General features: G+C 33.7%; 2 protein-coding genes across 2 annotated transcripts; both read right to left on the bottom strand.

Annotated features, from left to right (window-relative positions):
- Nucleotides 1-1,018: 1,018 nt before the first annotated feature.
- Nucleotides 1,019-2,910, bottom strand: LOC141396593 (farnesol dehydrogenase-like). The gene is made up of 2 exons (XM_073972168.1): nucleotides 1,981-2,910; nucleotides 1,019-1,293 (listed from the first exon to the last, which is right to left on the bottom strand). Exons 1-2 carry the CDS (start codon nucleotides 2,560-2,562, stop codon nucleotides 1,099-1,101), a joined length of 777 nt encoding a protein of 258 aa, XP_073828269.1. The 5' UTR covers nucleotides 2,563-2,910; the 3' UTR covers nucleotides 1,019-1,098.
- Nucleotides 2,911-5,413: 2,503 nt separating this feature from the next.
- Nucleotides 5,414-7,612, bottom strand: GlcAT-I (Glucuronyltransferase I). Its single transcript, XM_073973994.1, has 2 exons — nucleotides 7,191-7,612; nucleotides 5,414-7,110 (listed from the first exon to the last, which is right to left on the bottom strand). The coding sequence occupies exons 1-2, from the start codon at nucleotides 7,403-7,405 to the stop codon at nucleotides 6,399-6,401; spliced, it is 927 nt and encodes a 308-aa protein (XP_073830095.1). The 5' UTR covers nucleotides 7,406-7,612; the 3' UTR covers nucleotides 5,414-6,398.
- Between the last annotated feature and the right edge of the window lie 4,994 nt (nucleotides 7,613-12,606).

Below are 12,606 nucleotides of genomic sequence, written 5' to 3'. Positions count from 1 at the left end.
ACTAAAGAAACTGTTCCACTTTTACGGCCTTGAGTGGTTTGTCGCTTCCGTCACTACTGAAGGTTATAAAAGTGATAAAATTGGCATTACAAGGATTCTGCATGTATTTAGCCCCTTGGAATGCTGTGAAAACTATAAACTTTATGAGAATACTCAGGAATTCGTATATTTAGTTAAGCTCAGGAGATATACATATTATCCTCAAGAACTACTTCAAAGCACTCTAGGATCTCACAATTATTGGTCCCACTGTATTTTCTGGGGTTTTATAGTACGTTTATATATAACCGGATTTAAGAAACCCACTGGGTTTTAAATGTCAATTCCATTACATATACGTCAAACAAATCCTCATAAAGAAGGTTAACCCTGCAAAAGGTTATAATATAAACATGGCCTTATAAACTACCAGGCTAACTCAAAGAAATCTACAAGGGTCCGCTTTCACGAAGTATACGCGAAGTCTGACCTTAAATAAAGGCAATTAATACACAAATATGTTCCTATTTTTTCAAAAAGATATCATGGACAACCAAAGACGTTCGATAAAGCAATAAAATGTAAAATTTTTATTGCTTATTCCATAAATTTTACGGTAATCTCAATATTTCATTGGGGAACACTTTTTCCCTATTAATTTTTTAATTTTTATAGAATTTACCGTTATTCGTATTATGGAATATATTTTTGTTGTTTTTAATTTTGTTCATAAGGCATATGAAATAGAACTATGTACAGTCGAAAACGCTTATAACGTCGGTCAAGGGACCGACGGAATTTGTCGCTATAACCGATATGACGTTATAAACGACGACGTTATAAGCGATTTCGACTGTACTTGGATTTTCATAAAAATGTTTCCTTACCCTTAAAACTCGATATTTATAGGGTGTATGTAGACTTTTTTGGTTGCCTGTACGTCGTTGGAATCTGGACAAAAAGCACTTTCTGTGGTAAAGGAAAGATATGCCAATTAAATTTCCAGGCCTCAGACATAATATTAAATGCATTTTCAGTGTTACACAGCGTAGTCTTATATACCTTTTATTTGATACTTATTTTTATTTTCATTGTTTATTAATTATACAGCATAAATTATTAATACTTTTCACTTGTGGGTACCATCAGAAGTTCAGCTATTGTCACGTGAAGTGGTGTTCCCAAGATGAATGCGACACCGTTAGCTACATCCTCGGGTTTGAGAGGATCTGAAAAGGCAGGGAAGCTGTCCACGTTTTCAGACAAGGGTTCTTTCTTACCAAAATTGGTTTCTGTCAAGCCGGGGCTAATTGTCTAAAAAAAAAAACAATTATTAAATAAAATACCCATTAAAATTCTACAAAATGTTTGTTCATAATATAACAAGAGAAAGGCACATACATACATATGTACATATTTGTTTTGATTACATATATAAAACCAGTTTGCAAAAACGATTTCTATGACATTGATCGTGACCGCAAATTGATTTTGAATTAATTAAAATACAGTAGAATTTGTTAGAACTAATGTCGAGGGGCACACGATTTTGACACTATAAATGATTTTTAGATACAAAAAGGGGATAGGATTTCATCTAATAAAAGATTGGGACTCATTTAATCATAAATTATTCCTTCTCTACATTCAAACTGTTGTTATAATCGCAGAGCTCCGAATACTCGTTCGAATTCCACTCGCGAGTGAAACTCTTCTCGAATTCGATTAAGTTGAGGGGGGAAACTTGCCCCCTCCCCTACACCAAACAACTTTTCCCACCCCCAAATAAACTTGCCCCACAACCACCAAAAATATTGCACCCCAAAAAAAAAAAAAAATACCCCCTCCCTCCAAACTTTTAACTCGAGAGTGAATCGGAGCTTTGTATAATTGAGTCTATTATATATGGTGTTTGCTGTAAGCAATACTAAGCAAAATCTACCCCAAGTTAGTTATTATTCGCGGGATTAGTGAGACTACCTTTTTATTCATAAAACTTACCGAAAGACGCAATAGCTTATCATCAGACATTTCTCTGCGAAAAATTTCATTGGTAGCCCTTAAGGCGTGCTTTGCCACTGGATATAAATTAAAACCACATCCAGGTATGTGTGGTGGTACCACATGACCCAATAAACTATTGACTTGTATCACATGACACTCTTCGCCAAATTCCATGGCCTTTTTCATTAGACGATATGCTTCTTTTGTGCAATAAACTGCCCCCATCAGATTGACATCTATAACACGTTTAATGGCCTCATCATTGCCTGCATCCAAGAGTTTTGAAAATTCGCACATGCCAGCATTATTTACCAGGACATGCATTCTTTGGGCAAAACGCTGTTCCAGCCAATGGAAAGCGGTACGCAATGAAGGCAATGACGTCAAATCGCATTCACGGGGAAAGAATCGATCCTTTTGATTGATGGGCAATTGCGATTTAAGTTCTTCCATAACTTTAAGGCGGCGAGCAAGCCCAATAACTATCATATCAGCTTTCAAAAGTTCTTTACAAATTGCCCAGCCTATGCCTGCACTGGCGCCAGTAACGACAGCAACTTTTCCACGCCAACGTTCCATTTTAAATCCTTGTAAAATAAAATGATTTCCTTTTTTTCAATATAAAAATTTGTTTCAAATCCTGCCGTTACACCGGCAATGTGAAACGTTTGAAAGTACTTGCAATACTAATGTCAGTCTCTGTTTGCACTTGAGGTATAATTATTGATTCTGTTTTGTTAATTGAATGCTTTATTACTTTTGTTGTTGTTATCTTCCGGCCATTCTACTCCCATCCATAAAACCTTTTGGCTAACACCTATATGCTATACGGTACAATAAATAGCATTGAACTCAAGTTAAACTGGTTGCACTTTTGCTTTTTCGAAATTAAAGTAAACGTCTGATTTTCTTTTTTCAAATGTGTGTGTCGTTTGTTGGTCAGTTGATAGATTTAGTGCATGTATTAAAGTGAATCATTTTTGAAACGGCGCTAGTGATTTGTATGGTTATTGAACGTTTTATTGAAACTACATATGTTGTAAGAATTAACATACATACATACATACACATTGTATAGATATTAGTGAATAGAATTATTCAAAAATTTGCAGGCGAAAAAAGATTACAATCGTTTTGCAAGCTGAGGTCAAAAAACACAAAATCTTTGCAATTTTTTCCGGAAAATTAAAAAAAAATAATTTATATAATTATAACAGACTCCTTACTGAAATATTTGAAACCTTGGTACTTCTGTTCTCAAAGTCCTGTTCATTGCAAATCTCTGATGTAGTATATCTGTAGACAATTTATCTTTATGATTTTTTAGAAAATTTTTACAGTTTCCGGATATGTTTTTCATAATTTAAAAAAATTATAATTTTATTTTTGTTTTAATATACCTCCTTTTTGCAGCACATTAGTGAAACATGTTTTTCTTATTCTCCAATATAAAGTCCAATTATTATCTATTGTGTTTTTATTTTAAATTCAAAAAGCGTAGCTGCAACAACAAAGTGTCTAGGTTTTTGGGTCATCGTAATAAACCAAGTTGCAAATCGGCTAGACTTAAGGTAATTCAAATATTTCAAATTTAATTCGATGTCAGTGAACGTTTGTTGATCAAATATACTCCTTATAAAGATTGTAGCATTCTTATTTGTGATTCGTTATGAGAATTTTAATTTCTTTTCTGTCATGATGATAACCTAAAAGGTTAATGTCCAAAAACAATGATGGAATATAAACAAAAACCAACCCCTTTATTGGGCAACCTACTTACCTTCTCAAAACATGCAGCAGTCATAAAAATCGAAGTCCAGAGGAAGAACAAACGGGGTAAAGATAAACTTCCCACTGACAACATAGGGGTCGATTGTGGATAGCAACTCAACTATAGTTGTGTTGTCAGAAGAGAAAATCATACACTTAAAATAAGTAAAATGACAGAAATTTTTGTGAAATTCATTCAATTTCAGCGTTTTGAACCTACAGCTATTAATTTAATTGTAAAAAAGTGTGAATTTCAATGCGGAAATGGAAGTTTCTATTATTAAATTTTCTGTTGGCAACGAAACTGGAGCGGGTTGCTATCAATAATCGACCCCTTACAAACTACCAATTACTCCATCTGAAAACATATCCAACGTTTGAGTAAAGTTTTGTGTCATTTGTGGTAGAAGAATAAAGAATAATTTAATACTTGTATGTCTTTTATTCATCTACCAGAAATGACACAAAACGTTACTCAAAAGTTGGATGTGTTTTCAGCTTCATAGATAAATTACGCAGCCTTAATTTGGACTTGGTTCTTGGACAAAACTAAAGGGAAAACTTGAAAGTAACGCAGAACAATGCTATTGACTCCGGTACCCGCATGTGTCTAGATTAGAGGTGGAAACTATCGATAGACAGACTATCGTTTTGATCGCTATCGTAAAGCTTTCTTTATATCGGACTCCAAAGCAATTCTTTGTTAAAAAAATCGCGACAGATAACCCAAACAGTATGTTTTTTTTGGTCGACGTAACCTTTGTTTTAGGACAGCAATCGAAACGATAGTCGGACTATCGATAGTTTGTCAGCTCTAGTCTAGATGTGGAGTTAGGTAGCACAGTTTCTCTGTCGCCAATTCCTGCCACCTACCATCGCTTTGTTAACAAAAGGTAACCTGCTGCGAAAAGCTCCGTCAGCAGTTGGATTAGCAACACGTTATATTGCTTGTTGGTCCTAACATAAGCTAACTACAGCTTAAAGGGATCTAGCTTCCTAGTTTATAGTGTATGTGATGGAAAACGATTCGACTCGTTTTGCCATAAATCGAAATCGTATATCTATAATTTTGGTGAATATTTTAATGAAATTGAAAATGGATTTTAAAAGTATTATTTAAATAAGGGGCGTTTGCGAAGCAAAACTATATATATCATGAACGGCACTCCGATTATATACCATTTCGATTCTGCAAATCGAGTCGATTCGGTTTTCATCACATACCCGTATATTTTATTGTTTATACATGTGAATACTCGCAACAATTTCCAGGCGAAATTTATAATGTAAATGCATTTTGATTATATACGGATTTCAGGTATTTCGAAGGTCTTTTCCAATGAAATTAACAGATATTTTGTTGAACTACATGAAAACAACTTCATATAAACTTATAAACAATTTTGCTCCAGATATAAAAATATATTTATTTTAATTTTTTAGTTTTTTTATTTACATTTTACAGAAATTCTCTTATAAACCTTAGTTTTAATTAGAAGATATATACATCTATTAATTTTTCATTTTCTTTTTAATACATTTTTAATTAATATTTAAATTTTACAAAAAGTCAAATTTGTCTTCAGATGTATATCAGAAATGTATTTATGGTAGTTATTAAGCCAGCCCATACCTATCTATAAATGAATTTGACTTATCATTTTATATATCCAAGAAGTTTTGTTTATTAGTTCATATGTCTTTTTTTATATTTTTCTGATTATCGTATACAACAAATCATTCACTGGAATACAATTAACAAACAGTACGAATACACATAACTAATCCCTATTATTGTGTATCACGGCAATATAGACAGGCAACTATGTATTTTTTAAAAATGAATAAATAGGACATTTAACATTAGAAGATCAGATCAGCTGTGAAAAAGCTCATAAATAAGGCAAGATTTTGAACAAACGGAGGATAAAAGTTTTAATTTTGGTTTGATTGTGAATGCCCAAAATTAAGAAAGAAACGAGTCAGGGTTGTTCATTTTAACAGAGTGTTTCTATAAAATTCAGTGATAACTAATTAGTTCGAGTTACTAATTCGCAAATTTTTGACCAATTCAAAGTGAAGTATGCATGAAATATTTTCCGAAAACTAGAAGTGTGGTACTAACTCGAGCGAATTCTTTAGCATAGAATTTTGCAAAAACAGGCTGTAAGATTTCGACTCTAATGGTAATACAAAAAGTATGGTTTAAAGCCAATTCGTTGAATATCTGAATATATAGAATCAAGTCTAACACATTTTGAAAACCCTTTTCACCATTTCCAATAAACCTATAAGTCTAAATTAATATTAAAAAATCTCAATAATGAACGTTTTAAAATTTCATAAAATCTAACTAATAATAAGCCCGTTTTTGATGGCGATTCAGGTATGTGATGAAAACCGAATCGACTCGATTTGCAGAATCGAAATGGTATATAATCGGAGTGCCGTTGATGATATATAGTTTTGCTTCGCAGACGCACCTTATTTGAATATTTTTAAAATCCATTGTCAATTTCATTAAAATTTCGATTTCGATTTATGGCAAAACAAGTCGACGTTTTCCATCACATACCTGACAATTTCATTTTTTTCGTATTTTTATCGAAAAACAGTCTACACACTCGTCATGATAGAAAACGTGATTAAACCTCCATGCCCTCATCGGATTTCTTTCCCTGCTTGTTCAAAGCCTCCTCATTTGTGAGTTTAGTTTTTTCAGTACGTGTATGCCAAACCAAAACATCCCGGCAATTATTCGCCAATGGTTGTAATTGAGATCTTGTAGTTAAATGTCTTAATATTTCACTTTCTTGATATCCACGCTGCACTTCATAACTAAAAGTAGCCTCGGGATATTTAAATAACAATTCGGTTGATATGGCAAAACCTGCCATGTCAATTGGAAATGGCCGTTCGGGACGCCATGCTGCGTTAAAACCCTCAACTTCGTTTGTCGTTGGATTCAGTAATGGTTTTTCCACCATTAGACCGCCAACTAAGCCTACAGGCCATACACCTACACGTCCAGGTTCAATTTTTGTCATTTCAGCAAATAATTCCACACTATAAGAATTATCATCATCCATAAAGAATACAATATTATGTTTGTCGGCATCGGTGTTTGTGCGTATCCATGATAGGGCCAAATTTCTTTGTTCTACACCCCGAGGTTTTATCCAATTAGGATCATTGTGTTTTAGTTTAAAAGCTGTGGGTGTTTTCACATTCAGTTGTGTTGAGCGTTGTGTCAAACCTGCACGTTCCAATAAATTTCTTACCAAATTTGTTGTTGTTTCTGAATCTTCAACAATAACCCAATGCATGTTGGGTACCAACATGAAGATATGAGACAGCCTAAAAATAACCAAAAATTAGTCATACACCCATCATTTGTGTTTTTTTACAATTGCTCTCAAAGGTTGATGCCAACTCACCTCGTTAACTCAGCTTTTTGATGTGGCCTTGCATAGGTTGGTGTTATACAGTAAATTGTAGGTAAATTTTCATCCTGCTGTTTAGCATACATTGCCTGAAGATATGCAGGTCCTTGGCAAGTTCTTTTGCCATTTCGATGTACCATTAACAGTATCACTAGGAACACTATAATTAAAACCAAAACTTGGCGAGGTCTTATTCGTACTTCCGACATGTCTTGACCAATGATTATGTTGTTGTAGTTGTGAGTGATTTGTATTTGTTTGCCTTAAAACTAATTATGTTAAGTAATGAGATGATGATTAACGTGTGTAAAATGTTGTTAAGTTAGAAAAAGATATGAACTGATAACGAAATAAAGATAAAGGGTTAAATGTAAACAAAGCACTCTTCTTCTTCCTTGTTACAGGTAACGTAATTTGAGTCGTTGTCAGTGTTGCCGCTCGAAAAATTTTTTCGGCCCAAAATTTTCATAAAATCGGCCCAAAACGACTTAAAACGGCCCAACCACAGTTTATACAGTTGGCCATTCAGCCCAAACTAGTTAGCCCTGACTATTTAGTTTGCTGTCAAATACATAAAATACAAAGGAAATCAAATCACAATAATGAACAATCTATTATGTTTGTTGTCAAATGTTGTTAACAGAACTCTGAATGGCCAACTGTATAAACTGTGGGCCCAACATTAAAAATTAAAAAAATATATATATGGTAACATGGGGCACCTTCGCCACTGGGGCGGCTACGCCAGCCAGTTCCGCTGCTATAGATAAACCACACTATAATGTGAAGTTAAAATCAAATATTATCCTAAACGTATCTTGTTTTAGTAGTACATATTATGATTTTTGTACCTACATTCAAGGTAACTAGTTCAATTAAGCACTAGAATCTGGTTCTTTTTGTAAATTTTAGAATCATTTTTGATTATTCAATAGAAAACATGTTCCTTTTTTGCATAATGTTGATATTTAAGGAAGAAGTATGGTAAATTACAGTTTTAGAGTTCGTTGGAGAATGTTCAATATCCATGGCGAAGCTGCCCCATGGGTGGGGAGGCTTCGCCACTTTTTAGACATTTTGTAAATTCTCAAAAATAATATTTTAAAAACAAAATTATAACCATTTATATATCAATACTGATAGTCAAGATATGCTTACATTTTTACCAAAAATAATATTTGGAAAAACTTTAACGGTGTTGATATGAGAAAATTTTGAACAAAAACGTGGCGAAGGCGTCCCATGTTACCATATTTCTCATAGATACCTTTTATTACATTTAGAAAAATCGAAAACAATATAGTCTATTATTACGTAAATGTAGTATGTCGCAAAAATTTTCTGAGATATAATGATTGGAATGCAACAATTTATTGTGATTTGAATGTAGCATATACACATTAAGTGCGTGTTTCTCGAATCGGCGTTTTTGAAGTCGGTGCCAACGTTAGCTCTAAAACGAATTGACCGATCTTCATATGACCTTATTATATTATTCATGTGAGCTTATTAAATACAAAAAAGGTTGCCTTTAAGCGAGACAGATTAAAAAAATTTGTTGCCCAATTTTTTGACAAAAACAGACAATTTTTTTCGGTAAAGTCGAAATTTTGACTTTGACAGCTCAATTTTTTTTAAGAACACTTTTATAAATTATGATCGGCCCATCCGTTTTCGAGCGATCGTTGGCACCGCAAAACGCTTTTACAAAAAGATGGTTTCGCAGATAGCCATTTACCTCAAGAATATGCACTATTTTTTAATAACAACAATTCCAAAGGTATTATAAGATGTGTTCTTTGAGATGAAAGAAAGTATAGTTTCACTGAGTCTTAGCAAAGTCCAATCTTTTATTATTAATACGTGGTCACATTCTACAAGTCTGGGAAAATGTAATACCTGGTTCATATAGGCAAAACTTCGTTTGAGGTTACCTTATATGGAGTTATTGTATTTAGTAGTTTAGGGACCATTATTACATCCTTTCTTTTACTATTGGATGGATTTGAAAACCAATTTGCATGCATTAAAAGTGTTATTTTCACACTAAACGTTAATACAAAGAAGGCCCCCATCAATTTTAATCATTAATTTCAAATTTAAGTTAGCCGAAATGCTATAGATCTGTACGCAAAATCCAAACTATAACAAAAGAAGAGTTGTATTAAAGGGGGCTATTTGGGTCACTTTTATAGTCTATTCTCTCATTATTTTGATCTAGTAATTTAATATAAAAAAATCCAAAACAGCAAATTTTATTTCAAACCTTTCATTTTCTGTTAAGTAAGAGTGCATAAATGTAATTGTCTACTTTTGTGCCTACAAATATTTATGAAGTTTCGAGCTGGTACGATTTATTTTTGTAGTCAATGTCAATATATTGATGCTCTTTTTTATTTTTTTTTATAAAAAAGACAATTTGAGTTGACACTCGGATATAAATAGTATAAACCTGAACTATCTGCTTGAAATTGATTCTTAAGGTTGTTAATTATAGGTAAAGTATATGCCAAAAATAGAAAAAAAAACCTCTAGCTTGGCATGATTCCGTTGCCACCAATTTATTATGAACTTTTTTATTTATGAACACAATGCATGAACCTTTACCAAATACTTAATGGTCTGTTCCTTTACTTTTGAAAATGGTAAAACCGGCAAAAGTAGCAAAAGTTGTAATCTGCTTCCATATGAATTGTATGGTGTCTGAAGTAAAGGAACGTTTTTCGAGTAAAAAGTTGTAAAACTTGAAGATTCTTGTACGTAAAGGAACAGTGCTTAAGTATCACGAAAAATATATTTCAAAACCCGGGTAACTGAAAGTTAAGAGTGGCAATTAAAGTACTAGGAGGACCTTCTTGGCATTAAGTTTTAATGTGAAAATTATATTTTTAATGCCACCAAATTGCTTTATTTTACGTTTTCAAATCCACCCAATAGTAAAAGTAAGCATGTAATAATAGCCCAAAGACTAATATATGATATTTTATAAAATATTGTTTAAAATTATTAGCATGAAAACGGCACAAAAAGGATTTGGACCGCCCATCGGCCCAAAATTAAAAATTATATTTTATTCGGCCCAAATTTGGGCCGAAATGCCCAAAACGGCAACACTGGTCGTTGTGCTATCAATTCTTCTTCTTCGAATTTAAAATGACTTGGACCACATTGGCAATGTTGCCACCCTATTGGATTGAAAATGCATCTCTCAGGATTTGCTAGAGTTGTGTCTTTCATGAACGAACCGGTTCAAAAGAACGACTCCGCGGAAAGAACGAACGGATCCGTATCCAGCTCATTCGTTTATATCGCTCATTTAGATCGCTAATGGCCAAGACATTGCTAAACAAAACAAAACCACCACCATTAGTTTTGCACACACACAAGCAAGCAAGAAAAACAAATGCATGTGGTTGCAGAGTTGTGTCGTTCTTTTACATCGTACGTTTAATTTTTGAGCTGAATCATCTCGTTCAGTTGGCTCCGCTCGTTCTTTTTTGCTTATCTCGTTCTTTTTACTGTTCTCGTTCTTAAAGCGCTTGTTTTTTCTAGTTTTTAAGTTGAACGTGTGTTCATTTTCGCTCTATCTATCCCTTACGATGAAAACATTTCGTTTTTTTTTTCTTGTTAACATCATTACAGCTCTGTTCCAGAACTAAAAAGTTTTTACAATTTTTACCACTTTTACACGTTTTGCGTTCCCGTACACAAAATTTATATGAAAATCGTTTACGACTTTTACAACTTATACGACTTTTACCACTTTATAAAGTACGGGAACAAGCCATACGTGTTGGTCAATTAAAAAATTAATATCTTGTGTGTCGAATGTAGTGTTTTTTTTAATTTATAGGTATAAATTAAAAATTTATTTTTCTATATTGAATGGAAAGAAACATTTTTGGCTTTTTTAAGTCTGATAAAACGAATATTGAATATTGATGCAGATAACTTACGATATTCACAAAAAAATGATAGATTGAAATGTTTTATTGAACGAAAAAGAGCCAAAGAACGAAGTGAAAGATCCGGATCTTTTTGGTGAACGGAATGAAAAAGATCGATCCGCTCAACGAACGAGATTGCCCATCACTAGGATTTGCGAATTGGGAATGAGCCGTGGAAAATTTAACGGCTTAAAACGCCATTTAGACTATACACTTAAACGCATTTTTCATTGAACGTGAATTTCAGCAGATGAAATTAATGCATACCTCAAGTCATCAGTTCTTTGGCAGGTATGTTAAAATTGCATATCAACAACAACAATGCAACAATATATTTTGTGCCATTATGTTTCCTGACACAAAACAACAACAATATAACAACAATATAAATTTTCAGATTTTTAAAATACACTATTTAGCTCATAGAATATGATTGCTCCTACCATATCTCTTCTCTGCGTGTATGGGCGCTATATGAAAGCGTGGACCTGTTCGGACAAATTTCGGGAAGAAAGTTTTATACGACCAACGAAGACTAAATACCAAATTTCAGCCATTTCGGTGGAATATTGAGGTCACAACCTTCAAAATACCGCAAATCGGGAGGAACCGTTTTATGGGGGCTATATGAAGGCGTGGGTTGAAAACGACGTATTAAGAGGGGAAAGTGGAATACCCCCAAGGAAGACTATATACGACATTTCAGTTACTTCGATGGATTATCGTGGTCATAACCTTGAAAATACCGAAAATCGGTTGGTACCGTTCCATGGGGCTATATTAAGGCAAGGATATGTACCGACACATTTCTGGGGAAAAGTTTTATACCATCAGCGAAGACTAAATAGCAAATTTCAGACATTTCGGATGAATATTGAGGCTACAACCTTCTAAATACCGAAATCGGGAGGTACCGTTCTATGGGGACAATATGAAAGCGTGGACCTATACTGACAAATTTAATGGAAAGTATTGTACCCCAAATGAAGACTAAATACCAAATTTCCGCCATTTCGGTGGAATATTGAGGCCACAACATTCAAAATACGGAAAATCGGGAGGTACCGTTCTATGGGGGCTATATGAAGACGTGGGCCTTTACCGACAAAATTCTGGGGTAGACTAAGTACCGAATTTCCGCCATTTCGGTGTGCTAATGAAACTAAAACCTTCAAAATATCGAAAATCGGGTGGTACCGTTCTATGGGGGTTATATTAAAACGTGGACCGATATATCCCATTTGCAATACCACGCATCCTAGAAGTAATAGAAACTTCAATACCAAATTACAAAGCTCTTTCTTAAAAATTGCGAGCTGTATCTTGATTTCAACAGACGGACTGAAGGACATGGTTATATCGACTTAGAATTTTATCCTGGTCTACAATATATTTTCTTAATACGGTCTCCGATGAATATTTCGATGTGTTACAAACGGAATGACAAATTTAATTATACCCTC

Source organism: Musca autumnalis, unplaced genomic scaffold, assembly GCF_047663935.1.
Source record: "Musca autumnalis isolate F117 unplaced genomic scaffold, ASM4766393v1 scaffold_3, whole genome shotgun sequence".
Lineage (NCBI taxonomy): Eukaryota > Metazoa > Arthropoda > Insecta > Diptera > Muscidae > Musca > Musca autumnalis.
The sequence above is the reverse complement of the archived record's forward strand: the minus strand, read 5'-3'. Positions and strand labels throughout refer to the sequence as shown.